The sequence below is a fragment of the Giraffa tippelskirchi genome, chromosome 2, assembly GCF_054371585.1.
Source record: "Giraffa tippelskirchi isolate mGirTip1 chromosome 2, T2T-mGirTip1v1.2.pri, whole genome shotgun sequence".
Taxonomy (NCBI): domain Eukaryota; kingdom Metazoa; phylum Chordata; class Mammalia; order Artiodactyla; family Giraffidae; genus Giraffa; species Giraffa tippelskirchi.
Window position 1 is genome coordinate 116,192,375 of NC_137276.1, and position 24,966 is coordinate 116,217,340.

Sequence of the window (24,966 nt, forward strand, 5' to 3'; positions counted from 1 at the left end):
TGAGGGCTACTCCATTTCTTCTAAGGAATTTTTGCCCACGGTGGTAGATATAATGGTCATCTGAATTAAATTCTCCCATTCCAGTCCATTTTAGTTCACTGATTCCTAAAATGTCGATATTCACTCTTGACATCTCTTATTTGACCACTTCCAATTTACCTTGATTCATGGACCTAACATTCCAGGTTCCTACGCAATATTGTTCTTTACAGCATTGGACTTCACTTTCACCACCAGATGCATCCACAACTGAGGGTTGTTTCCACTTTGGCTCAGCCTCTTCAATCCTTCTGGAGCTTTTTCTCTGTTCTTCTCCAGTGGCATATTGAACACCTTACCAACCTGGGGAGTTCAACTTTCACTGTCATATTTTTTTGCCTTTTCATACTGTTCATGGGGTTCTCAAGGCAAGAATGCAGAAGTGGTTTGCCATTCTGTCCTCCAGTGGACCACATTTTGTCAGAACTCTCCACCATGACCCATCCATCTTCAGTGGCCCTACATGGCATGATCCATAGTTTCATTGAGTTAGGCAAAGCTGTGATCCACCCAGCACAGCCAAAAATAAATAAATAAACAAAAATTTTTTTAATTTGATTATATAATTTCACACTGTACTGTGAACTAAATGTGTACATCACCAGAAATTCGTATATTGAAATCCTAACTATCATCATACTATATTTGGAAGAGGGGTCTTTTGGAGGTAATTAGGTCATGAGGGTAGCTCCCTTGTGAGTGAAATTAGTGCCTTTGTAAGAAGAGATATGAGAGCTTGCTCTGCTCTCCACTTCTCTATGTAAGGATCCATAAAGAAGGCAGCTGTCTGGCATCTAGGGGGGATATCTTCACCAGACATCAGATCTGCCAGTGCTTTGACAGTTGACTTCTCAGCCTCTGGAACTGTGAGTGGGAAATTTAGTTGTTTAAACCACTCAGTCTATGACATTTTTTTATAGTAGACTTAACAGTCAAGGACACGCTGTCAAGTGCTACAATGGAAATATTATTATTTTCCTCACCATCTAAATGAGGTCCAGATTTTGACTTGAAAAAATGGATATGCCATTCAATCTTGGGATCAAATATCTTCATGAGAGTCATTTTTATTATGGAAGATATATCATTCTTTTTTAAAATTTTTATTTACTTATTTATTTATTGGGGTTTCCCAGGTGATGCTAGTAGTAAAGAATCCATATGCCAGTGCAGGAGACACAGGTTCAACCCCTGGGTTGGGAAGATTCCTGGAAGAGGAAATGGCAACCTACTCCAGTATTCTTCCTGAAAGAAATCCCACGGGGTAGCAAAGAGTCAGACATGACTGAGCACCGCTCACTTTATTACTTTGGCTACACTGAGGCTTCAGTGCTAAGCATGGGCATTCTCTAGTTGAGGTAAGTGGGAGCTGCTCAGGCTTCTCACTGCAGTGGCTTTTCGTATTGCAGAGCAAGGCTCTAGGCAAGTTGTGCTTGCTGGCTCAGTAGCTGTGGCACATGTGCTTTGTTGCCCTGAGGCATGTGGGATCTTCCTGGACCAGGGATTGATCCATGGCCCCTGCATTGGCAGGCAGATTCTTAACCATTGAACCACCAGGTAAGCTCTATCATTCTTGTTGTTGTTGTTTAGTGGTTAAGTTGTGTCTGACTCTGGGATTCCATTCTTAACAATTACCAATAATATACAGAGACGTTTAGAATCAATGAATTCTATCCTTAAATTTTCTAATAGAAAAAAACTGAGGATCAGGGAAGTAAGATTATTTTTCTATATACGTATGGTACATGGCCTGGGACAGAAAGAGGACTTTTTAATAGTGATGTTGACAACTATTAGTGATTATGGTTATGTACAGTAACCTATTGCAACCACTGTGTAACCCCAGCTCCTACATAGCAGCTGAAGGATGCCAATCCCCACAGTGAGCAATGCCTTAGTAACAGCTGTACAAGCTTAAGCTGATTTAGATCATGGGATTGAGGGAATGGAAGGGGGCAGGTGGGAAAGGCACAGGTGGAGAATTTTGAATTCTGAGCTTTCTTCCCATGGAAAACAAGATCATGCTCAGTTTGAGTGACTGGAATTTAATCCTGATCAGGCATATCTCCATTCCCCTTCAAGTGCTGCCAACGCTCAGCCTGCCCCCCAAGCAGTTTACCTTGGTCTGAAAATGACAAAGCAGAGTGTGTCTTTCAGACATATGATCACTGGTTGGGGATGGAGGGGGGTGGTTGGCAGGCAGGCCAGTTCACAGTAGAACCATAAGAGATTATTATTTCCTTTGCAGTCACCGGGTGGCTGAGATGGGCTGGGGTGAGTGATGATACTGCTAGCATCACAACAAATGCATCTTCGAATGATTCAATCACATAACCTACCTACACCTATACACCCCCACCCGAATCCCCTCACCCCACAGCAGTGGTAACACTATAGCAACTTTCTTGAAGGCTTATCAAAGCAATGCAGGCAAGATGCGGCACCTGGTGACTTTATTATAGAAGGGAGATTAAAACAGGGTGGTCGCCGTGCCCCATCTGGGGATACCGACGCTGGTTGAATCCTCCTTCTAAGCTCCTTCCAGCCGAGAATCCCGGGCAGGCCTTTTAACTCTGTGCTGCTCCGTGTTCTCCACGCTGTGGGCCTGCTCTTCAACTTGAAGACAAGCTGGAAGCAGGCTGCTCAACAGTGGCCAAAGCCGAACTGAAGAGTCACAGGATTTTAGAGCAGGAAGTAAGATAAGCAACCTGTATTTAGGACAACTTCGTTTAGTTCTCACACAGAAGTATTATTACCATTCTCCTTGACAGATGCAGGCTCAGAGACTAGGAAAGTACAAGTAGACTGCTCAGGGTGGAAACGACTGGTCAGGGAAGGAGCCGAGATTCCCACCTGGGATCCTGACTCGCAGAGTTCGGTCAGGAGAACGTCAGCACGCCTCTCCCTCAGGGGTCTACCTGCGCCGCCCCCCAACCCCTTACTCCAGGCGCGGGTCTCCCCAGGGTGGCGGCTTTCTCCGCGGCCGCCCCGCCCCCTTGGGCGCGCTCCCCCTCCTGGTGACTGGCAGACACCGAGGCTCCCCGCCCGGCGCTGCGGCGCCTCTCCTGCCTTTGTTTGGAGCGCGGGAGAACCAGAGAACAGGGGGAGGCGTGACTTCAATATTCTTGTCGTTTTTAAACAAACGATTTCCTAATTTGTGTCTGTTTCAGGCCAGCGTGAAGCGTCGGTAGGCAGAGCTGGCTGCGCCGCGAGCACTTGCTCTTGCCAGCCCCCAACCCCCGCTTTCCCGGGGGGCCTCCCCACCCATCCTTCCCGGCGGCGGAGAGACAACAGCTACGCAGAAGAGCAGCCTGGCCGCGGGTGGGAGGCTCTCCTCGCGGCTGGTGTGGCACAATGTGGAAATTTTTTCATTCATAAAACTAGCAGCCATGCTCGCTGCCTTCCCGCCTGCCCCTCGCCTCCCCTCGGCGGCAGGGTAGGCCTGGGTCCGGGGAACGGGTTCCGAGGGCCAGCGAGCATAGGTGGCTCGTCTTCGCGTTTCGCCAGGAAGTCCTATTTCATAAATCCCTTGTGGGGTCCTCTCTCTATTAGACGACTGACATCGATCGCGCAGGAGCCCTCTCGATTGAAGAGACAAGATGGCTTGTGGTCCGATCCATAAACAAAACTCACCCTTTGACTCCAGGTTGTCCGACATCTTGCTGCTGCATTTTTCGGTCTGTCAGATTTAGGAAACGACTGTCAACCGTGCTATCGCTGCATTTGTAAACAACTGGGTTTCTAGGACCCTGTTTTTACCCTTTTATAGTGAGGGGTGGGAGTAAGGGGGAATGGGCAGGGGATATGATGGCAGGGACGGGACGAGCCGTCGTACTAATTCAAGATACAATTTCCATCCAAATAATAGATTGTTATTAACAATGATCCTCTCTGCGAACCCTTAAAATTGCCCCTTGCCTCCCCTAGCAGCAAGAGGCGAGCCCTCATTCGCCGAGCAGACTCCGCCTCCCTCCTCTTCCCCTCCTCCCCTCCTCCCCATCACTACTCTCGGCTGTGGAAATTACAACTCCTGGGCGCGCGGCGTCGGGAGGAGGCTGCGAGGGGAGAGAGGCGAGAGGGGATTCCCGAGCCAGCCAGGCGCTCGCCCTCAGCCCGCTGGCTGCAGCGTCGCGCGGCCAAGGTCAGAGGCGCCGCGGGAGCAGAGGCTGCGAACCGAAGCAGCGGGTCAATCCTGCCCTCGGGGAGAGAGCCCCAGGGTGCGCTCCGCCCGCGGCAGCAGCGGCCGGAGAGGGAGGTGAGAGAAGGTCTCCCGGCCGGCACAGCCGCCGGAGGTAGTCGCTGGCGCGGAGACCCGGCAGGTGGCGGCCCCTGGGTCCGCGCAAGAGAAGCTCCAGCTGCACCTTCTGTTCCCGGGCGCTGTCCGTCGCCTCGTGGTGCTGAACCCAGCCCCAAGGCCAAGCTGCCTGCTCGCCCGCCTTCTCACAGATTGCCCGGACTAGGGGCGGGGCGAGGGCAAAGGGGACCCCTGGACAGCTGCCCACTGGGATATGGAACCGAGGGGCTGAAACGGGAGAGCTAGCGATCCGCAACCCAGCAGCTGGTTCCAATGTGAAGAGGAGACGCCCGCTGCTGCCGGCGGCGGCGCTAGTGCTGATTCATCACCTAAAGCATTTCGCAGGCCACCGCGAGGGCAGCCGACGAGCTCCGGACTCTGGCCGCAGGTTGAAGCTTCTGGTGCAGGAGCCTCGCGGGCAGGAGGTGAGGACCCTCTTTTACCTCTTCCCCCTCACCTTATCGTCTATGGGCGGTGGCCCCAGGACAGAGAGAGGGGCGTGCCCACGGGTTGCAAAGTAGTCATGCCCGTGTGATGCCCCTTCCTCTCATCTCACTGGTGCTAACCTCACTTATTCTCCTCTGCCCGTCTCCGGAGCTTGGGCCATTCCACCTTCCACCCTGAGCAGTTCTCCGCCGGCGCAGCGATGGAGGAGGAGCTGAAGTGCCCAGTGTGCGGCTCCCTGTTTCGGGAGCCCATCATCTTGCCATGTTCCCACAATGTCTGCCTGCCTTGTGCTCGTACCATCGCGGTGCAGACCCCGGACGGTGAGCAACACCTGCCCCCGCCGCTTCTGCACTCTCGGGGCTCAGCGCTGTCCTCAGGCGCCGCCGCCGCGCCCCCTCTAGATCAGGAGGCGGCGGCTGGCCCGGCTTGCAGCGGCGCGGGCGGTAGCGCAGCTGGAGGCCTGGGCAGCGGTGCGGGAGGCGGCAGCGACCACGCGGACAAGCTGAGCTTGTACAGCGAGACAGACAGCGGTTATGGCTCTTACACCCCGAGCCTCAAGTCCCCAAACGGGGTTCGCGTGCTGCCCATGGTGCCCGCGCCTCCCGGCTCCTCTGCCGCTGCTGCCCGGGGCGCCGCCTGCTCCTCGCTGTCCTCGTCCTCAAGCTCCATCACGTGCCCGCAGTGCCACCGCAGCGCTTCCCTGGACCACCGCGGCCTGCGCGGCTTCCAGCGCAACCGACTGCTTGAGGCCATCGTGCAGCGGTATCAGCAGGGCCGCGGGGCGGCGCCGGGGGCGTCCGCAGCTGCTGCGGTAGCCATCTGCCAGTTGTGCGACCGCACCCCGCCGGAGCCGGCCGCTACGCTCTGCGAGCAGTGTGACGTGCTCTACTGCGCTGCTTGCCAGCTCAAGTGCCATCCATCCCGGGGACCCTTCGCTAAGCATCGCCTGGTGCAGCCGCCGCCGCCGCCCGCCCCCTCCGAGGTCACCTCCGGGTCCCTGGGCGCTGTCCAGGGCGCCCCCAGCGGAAGTGGAGGCTGCAAGAGCCCGGGAGCCACCGGGGCCGGAGCGGCGGGGGGCAACACCGCCCGCAAGTACCCTACTTGCCCCGAACACGAAATGGAGAACTACAGCATGTACTGCTTAAGCTGCCGAACCCCGGTGTGCTATCTATGCCTGGAGGAAGGCCGGCACGGCAAGCACGAAGTGAAGCCGCTGGGGGCCATGTGGAAACAGCACAAGGTGAGCGCCCTCTGGGCAGGGCACGCGGACCACGGGTGCAAAGAAAAGGGTGCCCCCTCCCGTTGGTTAGTTGAACTCCAAGTACTCTGAGCTGGTGTTGAAAATGGGAAGGGAATGGAAAGATGACACACTAGGTCCCCTCCCTCTTGAGGCTGTTTTGATTCTACCCAAAAGTCATCCAGAATGCAGAAGCAGGTCACAGGACTCTTTCACTCCCAAAGTTGGCTAATAAGTTACATTGATGACCCCTTTGGATTTATGACACATGGATTTATAGAGGGACTTTCTCTTACTGGGACTCTGGGTAATGGAAGTGTGGCAGGGTTGCAGAGTAAGCTCTTAGGAAGACAGCGACGCACATTCATCTTCAGGCTGCCTTAAGCCATCTTCCCGGGGCCTTGCCTGGGGATGCCACCTCCCTAGTGAGAAGGAACAGCCTCTAATAGACAACTCGCATACAATTGTGGCTGCCAGTGTATCTTCATATCTGACACAGAAGGAGAAAAGCCTTCAAAATCAGGTGAGACCCTTGATCAGAACCCAAGGCATGAATGAGTTCAGTTTTTCTAACAAATATTCACCTTAATTTCCTAATCAAAGGCCAGGCTGAGCAACTGGACTCACTGCTAAGGTCAGTGATCCAGGTTCCTTGTTCAAAGATTCCAAATGCAAATTTGTATGTTTATCATTCAACGTCCTCTTTCCAGTAAACTGTTGCCCCACAAAGAAGCAGGATGTCTCCAAAGAGCCCAACAGGAAGTATGTATTCTGATTGAGGAGGAAAGATACAGGAAAATAAGGCAACTTGCCATAGTTCTCTCTTCATATCATTCAACTGGAAATGGACAAAAAGGAGAGCACAGGTGGGAGAGAAGAAGGTGCCAACCATTTATACTATAGATTTATTATAGTTGCTATACTTTATTATAGTTGCTATACAATTTCTGCTACAGTGTGCCAGTTATTTCTGTAACTCAACATTTTCAAAGAAAAAAAATGAGAAACACTTTAGAAATCCACCTTGGAGAGAGAAATCTGCATTATAGGCCAGAAAAGAGAAATCTAGTCAAATCTCTAATTCTAGAGCAGTGATTCTCATTTGGGAAAAATTTCACTCTCCTTATAGGACATTGCCAATGTCTGGAGACAGTTTTGGTTGTCACACTTAAGAAGTTGCCCCCCCCCAAAAAAATAAAAATAAAAGAATAAAAAAAAATAGAAAAAAATCAAAAAAAGAAAAGAAAAAAAGAGAAAGGAAAAAAAAAAAAAAGAAGTTGCCCCTAGCATCTGGGTTAGAGGCCAAGAAGCTTCTAAATAGCTTACAGTGCACAGACAACCTCCACCAAAACAATAACCCATAAAAATATCAATACTGTCTGTGGACTTGAAAATATTCACAACGTAAAATTGAGAGTTATGTTTTATTCAGTGCAAATTTTCAGGACTTCATGCCCGGGAGGCAGCAGCTCAAAAAACCCTGAGAGAACTGCTCTGAGGAGGTGAGGGGAAGAGCCAGGTTATACAGAAATTTTGCAAACAAGGGAACATCAAAAGATTATCGTTAATTAAAGAAAACCAGATAACCCAAGTTGAGGAATTTAAGGCTTTTCTATATATGGGAAGATGCAAGAGTCTGGGCTCACTGAAATCATTCCTTTGATATGCACCTCAGCTATTGGGGGCCAATATCCTGTGTTTTCTTCACATCCTTAGTTTCCTCAGGGCTCACCATAGGGAGTGGCTGCAGTGATGGCTACTAGATGGCTGGTATTCTTTCCTTCCTGAGTTCCCTTGGAGTTCACCAGCTCACCATCCATGGTGGCTGCAGTTGCTGGTAACTGTGACAGCTTTGTGTGTTGAAATATTCTATTTCTCATGTCTCTGAGAGAAACCATGTTGTAAATTACACAGACCTAGATCCAACTCTCAGGATTTGTAACTCACTTGCTGTAAACATTTAGGCAAAATTTTAAACCCACTGAATAATGTCTAACTCAGATAATTATTGTTAGGATAAGTAGAATACTGTATGTTTACCCTCTAGCACAGTACCTGACTCACAGTAACTAATATATATTATTTATTATTATTATTATTATTATTATTGGCTTCCCTGGTGGCTCACATGGTAAAGAATCTGCTTGCAATGCAGGAGATCCAGGTTTGATCCCTGGCTTGTGAAGATCCCGTGGAGAAGGGAATGGCTACCCACTCCAGTATTCTTGCCTGGAGAATTCCATGGAGGAGTCTGGTAGGCTACAATCCATGGGGTCGCAAAGAGTCAGACACGGCTGGGTGAATTATAGTCCTAATCCTTAAAAGCACTAAACTTGCAGAAAGCTACAGGGCAGCAGCAAATAGTTGTTATTTGACCACAGTGGCTTGGTAATCTGGAGAAAACATGAACTAGCAGCATGTCGAGTCCTAAAATAGCTTTGAGCTAAATAAGAATGTCCGCTCCAGTGAGCTGTCGTCCATATGACATTTTTTTTTTTTTGCAAACACCATTGTAATTCTTTATTTAGGTTATGTTTTCAATGAGATAGTGCCTTTTAATATGAGTTTCATAGCCTATCATCCATCCACTACCGTTCAGTCATCCATTCATTTACTTCAAATAATATGGAGGTGGAAATGAGGAATCACTGGAGTGCAGGTGAGTGGCAGCATATAAAAGAAGTAAGATTGCAGCTCTAGTACAGAAGAGATGGTAAAAGAAAATAACAGTCTTGGGACAGGATAGGAAGAAAACCTTCCCTGTAGGCCTGTAAAACGTGCTTGACTGAAGGAGGCTGGGCCATATGACATTTTGTTGCATATCACTTCACGGTAATTGTAGCTGCCTTACTGATTGTATCTTTCAAGTGAAGAGACATTATTTTACAAATAAAGAAATCTTCTGCAAAGAGGTTGTGATCAATTTTCAAGGCAAGGTTTACATTCAGATTTACAAGCTGGTAAATTTTCACAGCTTAGATAGCTAGAACTAATTTCGGATGTTGCCACCCAAATTTTTAGGCTTAGTATAGAGTGAAAACCAAAATGTGTTGAGGTGAATCTGCAATCTTAAAAGATTAAGTCTCTTACCTGGAAAAGTGAGTTGGATAATGAGCAATGGTTTCAAGAACCAAGATCATGCAGAGAAAACACTGGTCATCTTGATTTGGTGTCAACAGCAGTTTTACAACTTTTCTATCTGAGGAAATATGAAAAGAATACATGATATTTGCTCAATAGAGTGGGACAGTTATCTGTGGAAAACATAGCTATGCAGAATCTAAGTGTCTCAATTTAATATCACGTCTTCAGGGAACTAAGACGTACTCCTAAGTAAAGAAGGAATTCTAGGAGATACTTCTGTGAAAACTTCTTTTCAAGAATGAGAAGTCCTGCTATTCTCTTTCACCAGGTGCTGTTTTTCTACAGAACGGGAAATCATTAAGTGCTCCTTATCATCTCAACTAGGGTGGAAATCTAAAGAAAAAATAACCGAGGGAGCCCTGGTGGAGTTTGATCTTGCTTTGTGAGCAGGCATCTAGACCACCATTTTGAGCTGTGAAGGTGGCTACTTTTGTTTGTTTGTTTATTTTTAAGATTATTTTTTTCATGTGGAGCATTTTTAAAGTCATTATTTGTTATGATATTGCTTCTGTTTTATGTTTTGGTTTTTCGGCCCTGAGGCACATAAGATCCCTGACCAGGGATCCAACCCCACGCTCTGGAAGGCCAAGTCTTAACCACTGGACTGCCAGGGAAGTCCCTAGATGACTACTTTTGAAAGATAAACTCAATTTCACACCCCCACCATGGCGGTTTGAGTTCTTTAGTAAAACTTATTAGAGTCTCTGGATTTTGTTGTCATCGTCATCGTTGTCACAGTCTGAAAATCCCAGGAGCCATGACAATCTTGGTACACTACCAGAACTGGAATCAGAACAGAAATATTTCTCTAATGTCCCTATGACTGGAGAAGCCTGAATCAAAGCATGAATTCCTCTCTAGTGCAACCGGAGCTTGCCATCTAATTAGTGATTCTTGGGCAAAGAGACATGTAAGTGACACTGAAATCTATTCTGCAGCAAGGTTGATTATCACCTCTCAAAAACAGTGTAAACACTTCAGGTCTTGGCCAAACACATTTTTAAATGTTTCTCCTGGAAGAGGCTTAATCATTTCAAATAATTTGATGTGAAGAAGCAATACAGTGCAAAAGACAGGACAAAGAAGGGAGGTGTTCCATGAGAGCTTTTGTCTTTTTGCTATTGAGTAGAATTCTAATTATCCTGAAACTAGAAGGAGAGGGTCACTGTGGGATGGACCTCTTCCTAGTGTGACATGTCACAGAATCTCAGCACCAGTGTAATTCCTGCTAAGTGCAGGACTCTGAATTAAAATGGGTAGAAGTTGATTCTTGAACTGAGGCAGGGACTGCTGGATAAGCCCTTCTTCAGAAGTCTTTTGAGAACCATGGACAATAGAAGAGAATCAAAACAAAATCTCGTTGTACCCCAGGAATACTGTTCCCAATGAGTCAGCATTTCACTAGAGCAAAGGAGACAGTAAGGTCTGAAAATCACCGGAAAGATGGACTTCAGGTTACTGTCATGTCCCAAGGATCTGCCAGGCTTCTCAGCAGCCTGGTCCTACCTTATTTTTACAGAAGAGATAAAGAGTGGGATTTAAACTTTAAAGCCTCAGAGGAAAGACTTTCTCCATTAAAAGATAACACATGAATGACAAAAGCAGAACATGTAATCATAATTGTACATGATCATAAATATATTTGGAGAAGGCAATGGCAACCCACTCCGGTACACTTGCCTGGAAAATCCCATGGATGGAGGAGCCTGGTAGGCTGCAGTCCATGGGGTCACGAAGAGTCAGACAGGACTGAGCGACTTCACTTTCACTCTTCACTTTCATGCTAAAAGATAACACATGAATGACAAAAGCAGAACATGTAATCATAATTGTACATGATCATAAATATATTTGGAGAAGGAAATGGCAACCCACTCCAGTGTTCTTTCCTGGAGAATCCCAGGGACAGGGGAGCCTGGTGGGCTGCTGTCTATGGGATTACACAGAGTCAGACATAACTGAAGCGACTTAGCAGCAGCAGCAGCAGCATAAATATATTTATTAGAATACTTATAGCACATTATAACACAGGGAATAAATGCTCTTTGTTAAGAATTAGAATTACGAATGTAGAGATGTAGAAATTAAATATCATCCCCAAATTTCAATTTGCTGAGAAAAACAAAGTCTAACATTTTGAAGTTTTTTATTCTAGAATTCTATTATATATTTATTTTATAACTGTCTTTTTTTTTCTTTAACAATACAATGTGAATATCTTTCCTGTCAATTAATGTACACCATTTTGGATGGCTCCATGTTATTCCATTGTAAGGATTTATCCACACCTTCATGCTGGACTTTATCTAGGTGTTTTCAGTCTTTTGCTGATAGGAACATTTTTCAAGTTAAATCTTGAAAAGATTTAACTATATAGTTAATAATCACTTTAAGTTAAATTTCTAAATATGGAGCTGCTACATCAAAGGAGATCTGGCTTTCAGACATCTGATTAATGTTGCCAAATTGCTTTCCATAAGGTTCATACCTATCTTTTCTCCCAATAGCAAAATTATATTAAAAATTTTAAATTCATGTTGACAAGGACCATGGAGGAAAATAATTAGATGGATTGTCTTGTTTCTAGTAACCATTGTTTGCTATTTTCATTACATTATTATTAGAACTATTTTTAAAGAGGATCACAGTATCTAGGTTTTTATATTTTTAACTACCTGCCTGTGATCTGTCTGCCCTCAAAAACTGGTTTAATATGCATAACTATTGCTTAAATATGCACGTGTGTGCTAAGTCACTTCAGCAGTGTCCAACTCTTTGTAACCCTACGGACTATAGCCCACCAGGCTCCTCTGTCCATGGGATTCTCCAGGCAAGAATACTGGAGTGGATTGCCATGCCCTACTCTAGGGGATCTTCCCAACCCAGAGATCAAACCTGAGTCTCTTAGGTCTCCTGTGTTGGCAGGCAAGTTCTTTACAGCTAGCACTACCTATCCCCTCTTGAATTAAGGCCCATGAAAAGACCGAGTCTTCAGGGCTCATCTAAGGCATTTTTGAGTGGGTTTGAAAGGGGGAAAAGAGATTTAGGTAAAGAGAAGTGTTTGGCAAAAATCTTCTGGGAGGTCTGAAGTTTCCAGCTTTCTGGCTAATTACTGCAAGCTGAGAGTTACTTAACAGAAATCTCTCAGAGCTGTCAGAGCATGTAGCATGGAAATATACATAATCTGAGTGTAAACCTGGACTGTTTGAAATGTTGAATCTTTCAGCAACTCTGGAGCTCTGGGAAATGAATTGCATAGGCTGGCTTCTGTTCTGTCAGTCCCAGACTGGCTAAGAACCAGTGGCAAAACTGCTTAGACACCTGGGAACACGAGCTGACTCTGATAAGCAGAGTCTGCATCGTCTTCTGAAACCACCCTCCGTTTTAACATCACCACTGTCTTTAAAGCCACCAGGGCTGTAGCCTGCCTCTTGCTTGGATTTAATTCCAGACAGGTCAGTAATTCAAGAACAACTATTAGAAAGAACCCCTGTGTTACAAGATTTGAAGTATCCTCTTTCCTCATCATTCCATACATCTGAAAAACAAAAGTGTGTTTGAGAGAAAGCAAGAATCCATAAACTTGAATTAATTTCTCTTCTCTTTGAAGACTATTTATGGAGGATAGGGGTTCAGGAGAATTGAGAAGGACCTTAGAGATTGTGAAAGGACAACCCCAGATTACTACAGAAGAATGTATTTCCTAGTGTAGTACTGGTGGTCACTCCATGGCTAAGGTGTTCTATTTTTAGCCTGCAGTGGGAAGTACTGTATCTAGATCTACATTGGTGGAGACAGGACCTTGCTTGTAGATGCCAGTGAGAGAGATTGTTTTAGAAAGGAGAGATCTCCTAATCTCTGAGCTGGATTAGAGGGGCTGACAAGCTGGCATACCGCCTGTTTCTGTAACTAAAGTTTTCTTGGGACACAGCCATCCTCATTTGCTTACATTCTGCCCGTGGCTTCTTTGGGCTATGGTTGCTTTTGGTAGAGTTAGGTAGTTGTGACCAGAGATCTATAGCCTGAAAAGCCAAAAATATTTACTGTCTGGTTCTTTTTGGGGGGAAAAAAGTGCCAACGTCTAGACTACGACCTCGTGACTCAAAGAGTGGTCTGCGGAGCAGCAGCAGCACTGGGAGCTTGTTGGAAATGTGGAATCTTGAGACCCGCCACAGTCACTGACCCATGATTTGAATTCAGCAACATCCCTAGTTGATCCAGACGAATGTTAAAGTTTGAGAAGCCCTGATGGGAATACTTTGGGGGCTCAAGGGCGCTGGGCGCAACACTCTGTGCACGTCATCTGAGAAGCAGTGCAAAGGGGACTCTAGGGGGTCTGAGAGGTTTGAACCAGAGTCTTAATTACCCTGGGAATCTTCAAGCTCAGCAGATTCTGGGTGCTGGGAGGGAGGCAGTATGGTACTCAAAACCCACCTGACCCAGAGATAGGCAGGAATCTCTGAGGGGTGGTGGTGCTATCTGAACCCTCCCGGGCCAGGGCATAGGTGTCTCATGGGAAGGGAACTTCAGACAGATGCTCTTCACTGCTTCCTTGGTCTGAACAGAAACATGTCCACTGCTGTTTGTGTGTCTGGGTTTCCTTTGGGTTTGTGTCTTAGTCCTTCTGTAAAGAAGCAAAGAGGGTGCTTTATTCACTTTTTAGGCAGTTTTGAAGGGCCTGCCCAGAGAATGAGGGAGGTTGGAACTCTCAGAACCATGAAACCCAAAGGAGCAGGAGAAAATCCAGGCAGATATTGTGGGGCTGTCATGCCTCCCTGCTTAGAATTTCCATTTTCTAGGGTAGGCTGTTTCCTAGCAGAGATCATAACTCCAGCCTCCTCCTTTGCAGATGAGGAACAGTGAGGTTGAGGGAGCTGTTACAGTTGCACAGCAATTTGTGAAATGATTCTGTAAAATTATGATCGAGTTTCTTCCTTTGTACCTTTCAATTGACTACAAAAATATAACAGAATACTCTGTGTATCTGAACAAAAACAGGTGGCATACGTCATCCCCTAAAGAGTCATTAGCAGTGGAAAAAAAATAAAGGGTTGGCGGACACAGTCTAGAAAGTGGAGCAGCGCGTGGGGCACAACCCCTCCCTCGTTTGACTGCAATGGGCTACAGAAACAAATAGGATAAAAGAATTGGAGTGCTGGAGGAAATCTAAAATATCAAATAACTCTGTCTCTTCATTTTTCATGTGGCTACAGAAGGGAGAAGTGGTTTGCAGGAAAGAGAGAATAGGGAAGGATCCACAAAAGACAGGAACCGGTGAGGTGGGGGAGTCCAAATGACAGATATAAGAGACTGGAATCTGGACCCCTCCAGCACTCATACAGTAGGAGAATCTGGGCCTTGGTCACATGGCATCTGAAAAACCTGTCCAGACAGTGAGTCGTTTTAAAAAATAGGTCAAGGTTGTGTCAGGAAATTTAGGCAAATATTTGTACTTATCCATTCTCTAAATTTTTCCTTATGGTTTGATATCTATATATTCTGAGTGATATCTATAAAACCAGAAAACCAATAAAATATGAATAATCAGAAATGTCAGTCTTCTTTGAAGCAGAGAATTGTGGCTAACATCACTCCATAAATCATGTGTTATCAAATGTCTGGCTACCTCTCAGCCGAGCTGTGTACCCACATGACTAAAAGTCATCTCTAGCACTCACTGAGGATAACTTAAAAGTTGATGATGCCTCTTGACCTGTAATTCCTTCCTCTGAACCTAAGCCACTAATGCATATTTATTCTTCAAATGACCTAATTGCTTATTCAATCAACACTGAAATCTTCAATGCCAGTATCATGCCAGGGACCATTGTAAGCACCAAGGCCATGGAAGGGCATGTTCTTTTCCTCCCAAGAGCAGAGATCTAGTTAGGGGGAGAGAGAAAATCAACATGTGCATAAACAAGTAAACATATTGGATAATTTCTGATAATAATAAGTACTAAGATGAAAGTAAAAAATGTGATTAAAAAGCAGTAGGCAGACTTGTTCATGGGGAAGGTTGGAAAAAGCAGAATTTGAAGACTGGCTGAGAAGTAACCAACCCAGCACAATTCTGAAGACAGCTCACTTCATGGGGAGAGCAAGACCCAAGAACCTTAAGAGTACATGAAAAAAGTGGATAAGTGGCAGGAGCAGATACAGACAGGATCCAGAGGGTGCAGGCAATGTATGCGATTTTATGTTAAATGCAAAGGGAGATGACTGGGGGACTTTAAGCTGAGGAGTTTATTTTTTTTAATATTATTATTATTATTTGTTTTTTTACTGCAGTTGGAAAATGTGTGGTAGGGGGATTAGAGTAGAGGAAGGAAGACCACTTAGAGGCAATGGGAGTCACCTGGACTGTAAATATGGACTTAAACTAGGAGGAAGGCTGCAGAAATGGGGAGAAGTTATTTTTTTGTTTGTTTGTTTGTACTTGGTATTCATTGCTGCACATGGGCTGTCTCTAGTTGTGGTGAGTAGGGGTTACTCTCTAGTTGTAGCGTGCAGGCTTCTCATTGTGGTGGCTTTCTTGTGGAGCACGAGCTCTAGGAGCAAGGGCTCTAGGCACACAGGCTTCAGTAGTTGCGGTGCAGTGGGCTTAGCAGTTGTGGTGCATGGGCTTAGGTGCCCCACAGCACATAGAATATTCCCTGACTAGGGATTGAATCCATGTCCCCTGCATTGGCAGGTGGATTCTTAACCACTGGACCACCAGGAAAGTCCAGAAATGGAGAGAAGTTTATACATTCATATGCTGCTTAGCTCATTGGAGAAGACCTTGTTGCTGGGAAAGATTGAAGGCAGGAAGAGAAAGGGATGACAGAGGATGAGATGGTTGGATGGCATCATCGACTCAATGGACTTGAGTTTGAGCAAGCTCTGGGAGATGGTGAAGGACAGGGAAGCCTGGCGTGCTGCAGTCCATGGGGTCACAAAGAGTCGGACAAGACTGAGTGAGTGAACTGAATGCTGCTTAGTGTTCTCTGAGCGTCTCTGATTCACAGTTTGACGTCTTTTACTATTTTTAGAAAATTCTCATCTATTATCTTCAGATTATTCTTTTGCTCTGCTCTCTCTCTCTTTTACTGCTGGTATTTCAATTACATGTATGTTACACTGTTTGATATTATCCCACAGTTCTTGCATGCTCTGTTCTTTTCCCTTTAATCATTCTTTTTGTCTCTGTGTTACAGTTTCATTAGTTTCTATTGATCTCTCTTTAAGTTCACTGATTCTTTCCTAGGTTGTGTCAAGTCAACAGATTAGACCCTTTTTATCTTTCCTCTGCATCTTCTCAGTTGTCCTGCCTTTCCCCAGAAGTAGGAAGCCTTGAATGATCTGAACCCATGGGTGTCTCTTGCATCTTCTCCAGGAGGATTGTTATTTTTCTTTTCCCTGTCTCCAGCCCTGTGAGGTTTTCACTTTGCTTGGGGTGGTAGGGGAAAGGGACAGATTTTGCTGTTTGTCCCCAGTGGCTTAAGGTTTTTATTTGGAGGGAGATAAGGGTCTTGGTAGGGCTTTGTATTTTCCTGCGGTGAATGTCACATCTCTCCTTCAAGCCAGCTCTGAGGTGCAGATGTCTCCCTTTTAAAATCTAATAGATCCTTTAGATTATGCAAATAGTCAGATTTCACTTTTCCCTTTGGTTGCCAAAATGCTTAGAGCCAAATATTTGGTGTGTACACAAAGGATACAATTTGGTGTGAAATTTATGTTATAAATTTTGAACCACATTTCCAGCTCCATTTTATGCTGCATCCTTTCTTTTTCTTTAAGTAATGCAATCTTGAATTCTATAAACCCTTGAAAGTTGTCTTAAATCCCCTTTGAACTAAATAGATTAATAAATAATCAAGCAAGTGGCTTGCTTGAATAAAGCAAAAAAGAAAAAGAAACTTCTGGAAAATCTTGTTAAGAAAGTCCTCTACTTTTGAACAGTGTCCAGTCACTGTTACAAAAGCAAAATTCTGTTTGAAAATGTTCAAGAAGATATGTTCAACAAGAAATAGGGACCCTCCCAGTCACTGGGATGCATGACTGCTCCCTTCTCCCTTTTAGTCCCTTACAATAAAGAAACTCCAGAATGACTATGCCTGGTCTTGACTGCAGAATCATTCGTCCTGTTTTACAACTTTCATGTGTATATCACCACATATCTCAGCTTGTTTGGAGGATGTGATCATCAGCTCTCAAATTGGCTTCCTGTACAAGTATTTGCAGCTTATTCCTGATGAATATTTGTCTTCCACATACCTCAGCAGGATTCCACTTCTGTAGCTTGTTTGGAGGGGAATATGCTCAGAGGGGAAGTCAGGGCCCATTAAGGCCAGAAGACTTCACTGAGGGGCTGTCAGGAACCATGAGAGATTTGAGATTTTAGCCTGTGTACAAGCTCACACATGCATTTGCCACAGTTCGTGGATGTGGACAGGAGACGTGCAACTCCTGGGTGAGAATTTTAAGACAGTTTATTACTCACAGCAGTAGCAACAGTCAGAGTATCAGCATGTTTGTGCCATTTCCGTGAGCCCAATTCCCCCAAGGTGATATGAAGATAGTCAGATGACATCGACACACACAGTAAATTGCCTTACAGAAGAGAAACATGAGCTTAGGGAAGCTGAATCTTTGGTAAAAGGCATTAAGCATAGGGCTCTTCGCTCCAGAGGAAGACAATAAGTCCAGTTTCTGATGTGGTTGTCTATGCAAACATCCTTGGAAGGACCGCCCACGACAAAGAGCAATCAGTGCCTCACTGACAACACTCAGAGAGACACAAGAGAGCAAAATTACCTTCCAGCAGGAAGATTAAATCAAAATTCAGGTAGTTCCTCAAGTGATTTCTGCTTGTGTACATTATGGGTAACTTCTCCAAGCTCCTCTGGTTCTCAGAACTTCTTGTTTCACTTGGGCTACACAGACTTCAGGGTTTTTCTGGGTGGTGTGATAGTGATGGTGGTAGTGAAGGTGGTGATGATGGTGGCAGAATGTCTGTGGTGCAGTCCACAGGAAGTATGAGTACAGTTAGGGTGACTTTCATTCCTGAGTGCATTTGTGTCTCTTCCAGCATGGGAAGGACAAACACCATCTCAAGGCTTCGTGTTATGCAACTGAAACATTCCATTGGATAGGCATTCACTGGGCACCTATGTAAACCACAGGATGCGCTGAGGGTTGTGGATGCACTTGAAAGAGGCTACAGGGAGCTCACAGTCAACTGGAGGAGAGGATAATTTTGCTCCCATGTAATATTTGTACAAGTGATATTAAAAAGTGGAATAAGTGCCATATTTGTCATGTGAATAAACTGGTGAGAGAAAGAGAGAGGGAAAGGCAGTTAATTTTGCCTGGAGATTGGGAAGGGGAAGGGCAGCCAGTGGGAGATTGAGGAGAAAATGGTGTTTGAGCTGCAGTCATGAATGATGAGTAGTTTTTTTTAGCAGGGAAATAAAAAGTGAAAGTGTTAGTAGAGTCTGATTCTTTGCATCCCCATGGACTGTAGCCCTCCAGGCTTCTCAGTCCCTGCAATTCTCCAGGCAAGAATACTGGAGTGGGTCGCCATGCCCTTCTCCAGGGGATCTTCCCTACCCAGGGATTGAAAGGAGAGACTTAAATATACAACATTGTGTGAGGTGTTAAGAAAGATATTGAAAGTCAAGTTCCTACTTTCAAATGCCAGGGGTGAACATATATTCATACACGAGGGGCACTGACAACCATGACACCATTTCTATTAAAATGAGGGAACTTAAATTACCCACACAGCATCTGAGACTCAGAAAACATTCTGGATCTTGAGACAATGGTGAGAGAATGATGGGATAAATGGATTCCAGAAGTGGCGTCTAAGGGGACAGCTACTTTGGGAGCCTAAGAAAGATTAGCTGTTGGCTTCATTTAAATTTCAGTGAAGAATAGAGATAGCCTGGCTATAATCCTTTTGAAGGTTCTTGTAAATTTTCATTATTTTCCCCAGGTTGTTGTATTTATCCAGTTTGCTAGTAAAACTTGGCAGCAAAAACCTTTTGAACATCTCAGTTAGCTTTGCTGAGTTAAGAGGAGAAAGGGGGCAAAAAAAGAAGTGAGGAAATTATGAGAGAAAAGACTTGCAGGAGCAAGGCGGCAGCGAAAGGAACTTGGGAAAATGTTGATAAAGGAGTCGATTTTGCACTGGCCATTAGTTTTAGTTTTTTAGATGGACAGAAGGGCCAATCTCTCCACTTGCACACAAGAAATAAAGAACAGCGCCAGAGCACAGATGTGTCATTGTACTCAGTCACTCAGTCATGTCAGACTTTTTGTGACCCCATGGACTGTGGCCCACCAGGCTCCTCTGCCCATGGGATTCTCCAGGCAAGAATACTAGATCAGGTTTCCGTTTCCTACTATAGGGGATCTTTCTGACCCAGGGACCAAACCTGAGTTTCTTGTGTCTCTTGCATTGGCAGATGGGTTCTTTACCACCAGTGCCACCTGGGAAGCCCAGAGTGCAGATGACTGGTGCTAAACCCTAAGTGTAAAAGGGTGCAGAGCAGAGTCGGATCAACAGCAGATGGCAGGGTAGGCTGCACGGAGGGGATCAGAGCTGAGCTGGGTTTCAAAGTGTTGGGAGGATTTGGAGAGGTGAAAGGAAGAAGGTATCCAAACGAAAAGGAGAGTGTTCTCTTCTTTTTATATAATTTGACCATGGATAGTGAAAGTCTCTCAGTCATGTCCAACTCTTTGTGACCCTATGGACTGTAGCCAGCCAGGTTCCTTTGTCAGTGGGATTCTCCAGGCAAAAATACTGGAGTGGGTTGCCATTCCCTGCTCCAGGGGATCTTCCCGACCCAGGAATCCAATCCAGGTCTCCTGCATTGCAGGCAGATTCATTACCACCTGAGCCACCAAGGAAGCCTGACCATGAATAGAAAACTCTAAGATAAGTCCTCATCAGACATGATTGTCCCCAAAACCATTTATTATGGTTGCCAGTGACTGGGGCTGGTCTGATCCCAATGAAGAGGTAATCTGGGTTATAGGCGATTAAAAAAAAAAAAAATCACCTGGCTTTGCCCTGCAAATGGCCTTTGTACAAGGACAAAGTCAGAATTCTGGCCCAGGGGTTTGTGCACCCACCATCCTGCCCCAGGCTGGTGTGCTACCCCTGGAACATGATCTGAATTACTCTTTAGTCTCTGGCCTTTCCTCAGGCAAACACAATCTTGTGCCCTGGTTTACTTTTCTACCAACTGGGTTTTCTCAGAGTCTCCATGACACTCATTCTCATGTGCTAAACAGCTTTAAATGTAAAATCCCATCTAACTGGACTTTTCTTATTTACACCTGTCAGTGCTATTTTGTGGGTGACAGAGACTTACCAGTTCTCTTTATTCAATCAACTTTATACATCACATGCATGGGCTTCCCAGGTGGCTCAGTGGTAAAGAATCCACCCACAATGCAGGAGACGCAGAAGACGCAGGTTTGATTGCTGGGTCAGGAAGATCCCCTGGAGAAGGAAACGACAACACACTCCAGTATTCCAAGGATAGCAGAGCCTGGCAGGCTACAGTCCATGGGGCCACAAAGTCGGAAACAACTTAGCGACTCAATTCAGTTCAGTCACTCAGTCGTGTCTGACTCTTTGCGACCCCATGGACTGCAGCACGCCAGGCCTCCCTGTCCATTACCAACTCCTGGAGTTTACTCAAACTCATGTCCATTGAGTTGGTGATGCCATCCAACCATCTCATCCTCTGTCGTCCCCTTCTCCTCCTGCCTTCAATCTTTCCCAGCATCAGGGTCTTTTCAAACGAGTCAGTTCTTCGCATCAAGTGGCCAAAGCATTGGAGTTTCAGCTTCAGCATCAGTCATTCCAATGAATATTCAGAACTGATTTTCTTTAGGAAATTTCCTGGCTGGATCTCCTTGCAGTCCAAAGGACTCTCAAGAGTCTTCTCCAACACCACCGTTCAAAAGCATCAATTCTTTGGCACTCAGCTTTCTTTATAGTCCAACTCTCACATCCATACATGATTATTGGAAAAACCACAGCCTTGACTAGATGGACATTTGTTGGCAAAGTAATGTCTCTGCTTTAAACAACAACAATACATCATATGCATAAACAATGCTGTATTTGGGACATCTTGGCAGCAAGAGCTTTGTCTTGCTCCTTTTGTACCCCCAGTACCCAGAAGAGAAGTTGGCACCCAGGAGGCCACAGAAACATCTATTTATTGTGTGAATGGTGACTCAACATCAAAATGTGTTCTAATATCAACACAGTAAATGACTGTTTCAGTGGGGTCCCTTTTAGCTTCATGGTGACTCTTGGAACAGTGTGATTCATGCAAGAGGGACAGTATAGGGAACAGCGTGGAAATGAGGGCAGGAAGAATTATGCGTTTTTCTTGGCCCCTGATGGAGAGAGCCATTTGCATTCATTATCATGGCACACCTCTCCCCCATTATATTTGTTAGTGGTTTTGGAAACAATGCATTGATCTCGTGGGATGACAGAAGCTAGCTAGAAATGTGGATGAGACTTTTCCCAAATGTTAGCTTTTACATCTTGTCCAGAGAACAGATTGAGTCTGTTTACTAGACTGTCATTCCTGAACTCTTTAGTGCTCCAGAAGTAGCAGAAATAGAATAAATAAAGTTCGTTGTTTTTTTTTTAATATTTTTTATTTTTAAAATTTTGTTTATTTAATTATTTTTGGCTGCACTGGGTCTTCACTGCTGCACGTGGGTTTTCTCTAGTTCCAGTGAGTGGGGACTGCTCTCCAGTTGCAGTGCTTCTCATTGCAGTGGCTTCTCTTGTGGAGCTCAGGCTCTAGGGAGTGAGGGCTTCATTAGATGCAGCTCACAGGCTCTAGAGCTCAGGCTCAGTAGTTGTGGCCCACAGGCTTAGTTGCCCCAAATCACGTGGTTTCTTCCCAGACCAGGGATCGAACACAAGTCCCCTGCATTAGCAGGCAGATTCTTAACCTCTAGACCACCAGGGAAGCCCTGAAGTTTTGTCTTAGAGATAACTATCCTAAAGCTCTACCACTTTCCAGGGAATGAGATCATGCGCAGTGCACACCTCACAGTAAGTGCTAGGAAAAGAAGAGCCAGTGTCACCATCATGATCATGATCATTGTGAATGTCAAGGCCAAACACAGTGGGAAAGACGAGGGGACTGTTTCAGGGTCCGAGATCTTGCAGGAGACCTGAGAAGCAGCCGTCACCCTAATGACCCAGTTGTCTCCTTCGTGGTGCCTTTCCACCACACTACATGAATGGATGCTAGAAAGATGATCTATCCTAGTACTGCCTGGACCAAACTTCTGGTCCTCACTGACTGATATAATGGGAAGGATTTGGGTTGAAATCAAAAGCTCTGGGTTCAGTTTAGAGCTGTGTCTTGAGGTAAGTTTCTTAATGTCTCTCAGCTTCAGTTTTCACACTTGAAATGTGCGAGGATGAAGTGAGATGAAGTAAAGAAAGGTACTCATGGTAACTTCAGGGCACTCAGTCCAGTGTAGCTCCTGCTTCTTTCCTGAAGGGACAAACAACTTGGCCATGTCTCCTCTTCTGTAAAGAACTTAAAGCCGACGTTATGGTCTAGAGAAATAGTATGTGTAGTATGATTCCATCCAGTGATTATATGGGCTTCCCTAGTGACTCAGATGGTAAAGAATCCACCTGCAATGCAGGAGACCCAAGTTTGATCCCTGGGTCAGGAAGATCCCTTGGAGAAGGGAATAGCAACCCGCTCCAGTATTCTTGCCTGGAGAATCCCATGGACAGAGGAGCCGGGCAGACTACAGTCCATGAGGTCACAAAGAGTCAGACACAACTGAGCGATTAACACTTTCAGTGAATATATATGAAAAAACATTTTTTAGATCTCCTAGAGGGGGAAATGGCAGCCCACTCCAGTATTCTTGCCTGGAGAATCCCACTGAGAGAGGAGCCTGGTGGGCTACCAATAGTCCATAGGGTTGCAAAAGGTCAGACATAACTGAAGCTACTTAGCACACATGTTAGAATACGGGAAAATATACTAGTTTGCTAGGGCTACTGTAACAAATTATCACAAACTGGGTGGCTTAACACAGCCAAAATTTCTTGTCTCACAGCTCAGAAGGCTGGAAGTCAGAGATCAAGGTGTCACAGGACCAAGCTCCCTTTGAAGGCTCTGGAAAGGGTTGATCCAGGCCTCTCTCCTGACTTCAGGCATCTCCTTGACTTGTGGCTGCGTAACTCCAATCTTCCTGCTATGTGTCTGTGTCCAGATTCCCCCTTTTCTTTTTTTAATTAATTGATTAATTTTTGACTGCACTGGGTCTTCGTTGCTGTGCATGGGCTTTCTCTAGTTGTGTGTGTGGGGGCTGCTCTTTGTTGCAGTGCTTGGGCGTCTCACTGCAGTGGCTTCTCTTGTTGGGGAGCATGAGTTCTAGAGCAAGGGATCAGTAGTTGTAGCACATGGGCTTAGTCGCCTGGAACATGTGAAATCTTCCCACACCAGGGACCAAACCTGTGTCCTCTGCATTGGCAGGCAGATTCTTAACCACTGGACCACCAAGGAAATCTTCCCTTTTCTAAAGACTTCAGTCCTACAGGATAAGGGGCCATCTACCCCACTATAACCTCATCTTAACTGAGTACACCTGCAATGACCCTCTATATCACATTTGGTGGCACTGAGGATCAGGAGAGTGAGAAACTATTTTAAGTTACTAACCAGGCAGAGGGAGCCAGTTGTCTCCTCATGAAAAGAAAGTGGAAGTGTTAGTCACTAAGTTGTGTCTGACTCTTTGCAACCCCATGGACTGTAGCCCCACCAGGATCCTCTGTCCATGGAATTCTCCAGGCAAGAATACTGGAGTGGGTAGCCTTTCCCTTCTCCGGGATCTTCCTGACCCAGGGATCAAACCTTGTATTGCAGGCAAATTCTTTACCATCTGAGCCACCAGGGAAGTTGTCTCCTCATACCCTATAAAAATATTTGGCCAGGATGAATTTGAACTGTTTTCTAGCAGAGACTAGGCACGTTAAGGCAAGTGGGAGTTCAGATTCTTGTGGTGGGTCAGGGAGAATGAAGGTTTTGAGGTGGGAGAGGGCCTGTGGGTGTTGGGTGGCAGCGAGGACCCTGTAGACTCTGGGCAGAGAGCAGGAGAGGGGTGCAGGAGAAAAGTGCTTTCAAGGGAAGCTGCATCATCCTTGTGGCTTTCCTCTGAGCCCTCGTGATGATCACCAAAATTGATTATATTGAAAATATTAGCCATCCAGGGTTATCATAAGCAGTGGTATTGTTGTGTCAAGACACTGTTCTGAAGTTTAGATGTCCTAAATCAGAGGACATCTAGGGAAAGAGCATGTGACTGTTTTCTGTTGTAAAATTGCTTAACTGCTCAGGGTAGAAATTTCAAATGAGACCTTAGTAACATGATTTTTTTAGTGAAAATAACCCTATTGTTTTTTTCAATTACAAAAGATGATACTCATTTTTAAATATTTAGGCAATACAGAGAAGATGCAAAGAAAAATGTGAAAATTCATGTGTACTCTTGAAATTCTTACATGTGTGATACACACACACACATATAATTACCTTAATAGTGACCACATATGCCACATACATAATCACATACAGATGTATGCCACATATGTAAATTTTTAATAAATGAAATCTTCTTACATGTGCTTTTGGAATAATGTTTTTCTTCCCACTAAGCAGTTTATTACAGAGATTGTTCTATGTCAATATAGAAACATGTTCCCCTTTTAATGGATGCTGAGTATTTGAGTATATTGATGAAGCAT

The 24,966-nt window shown here is 45.3% G+C and overlaps 1 protein-coding gene across 7 annotated transcripts in view; it reads left to right on the forward strand.

Annotated features, from left to right (window-relative positions):
* The first annotated feature begins 4,979 nt into the window (after nucleotides 1–4,979).
* TRIM67 (tripartite motif containing 67) overlaps nucleotides 4,980–24,966 on the forward strand; it is a 63,935-nt gene continuing 43,948 nt past the window's right edge. For 4 of the 7 annotated variants that reach the window (XM_081570336.1, XM_081570337.1, XM_081570338.1 and 1 more), the window contains exons 1-3: nucleotides 4,980–5,113; nucleotides 5,249–5,731; nucleotides 5,825–6,020. In XM_081570336.1, the coding sequence (XP_081426462.1) occupies nucleotides 4,980–5,113; nucleotides 5,249–5,731; nucleotides 5,825–6,020 (813 nt within the window). Of the gene's footprint in view, nucleotides 6,021–24,966 lie in introns of all 7 variants that reach the window. The other 3 variants (XM_081570333.1, XM_081570334.1, XM_081570335.1) reach the window with 2 other exon arrangements.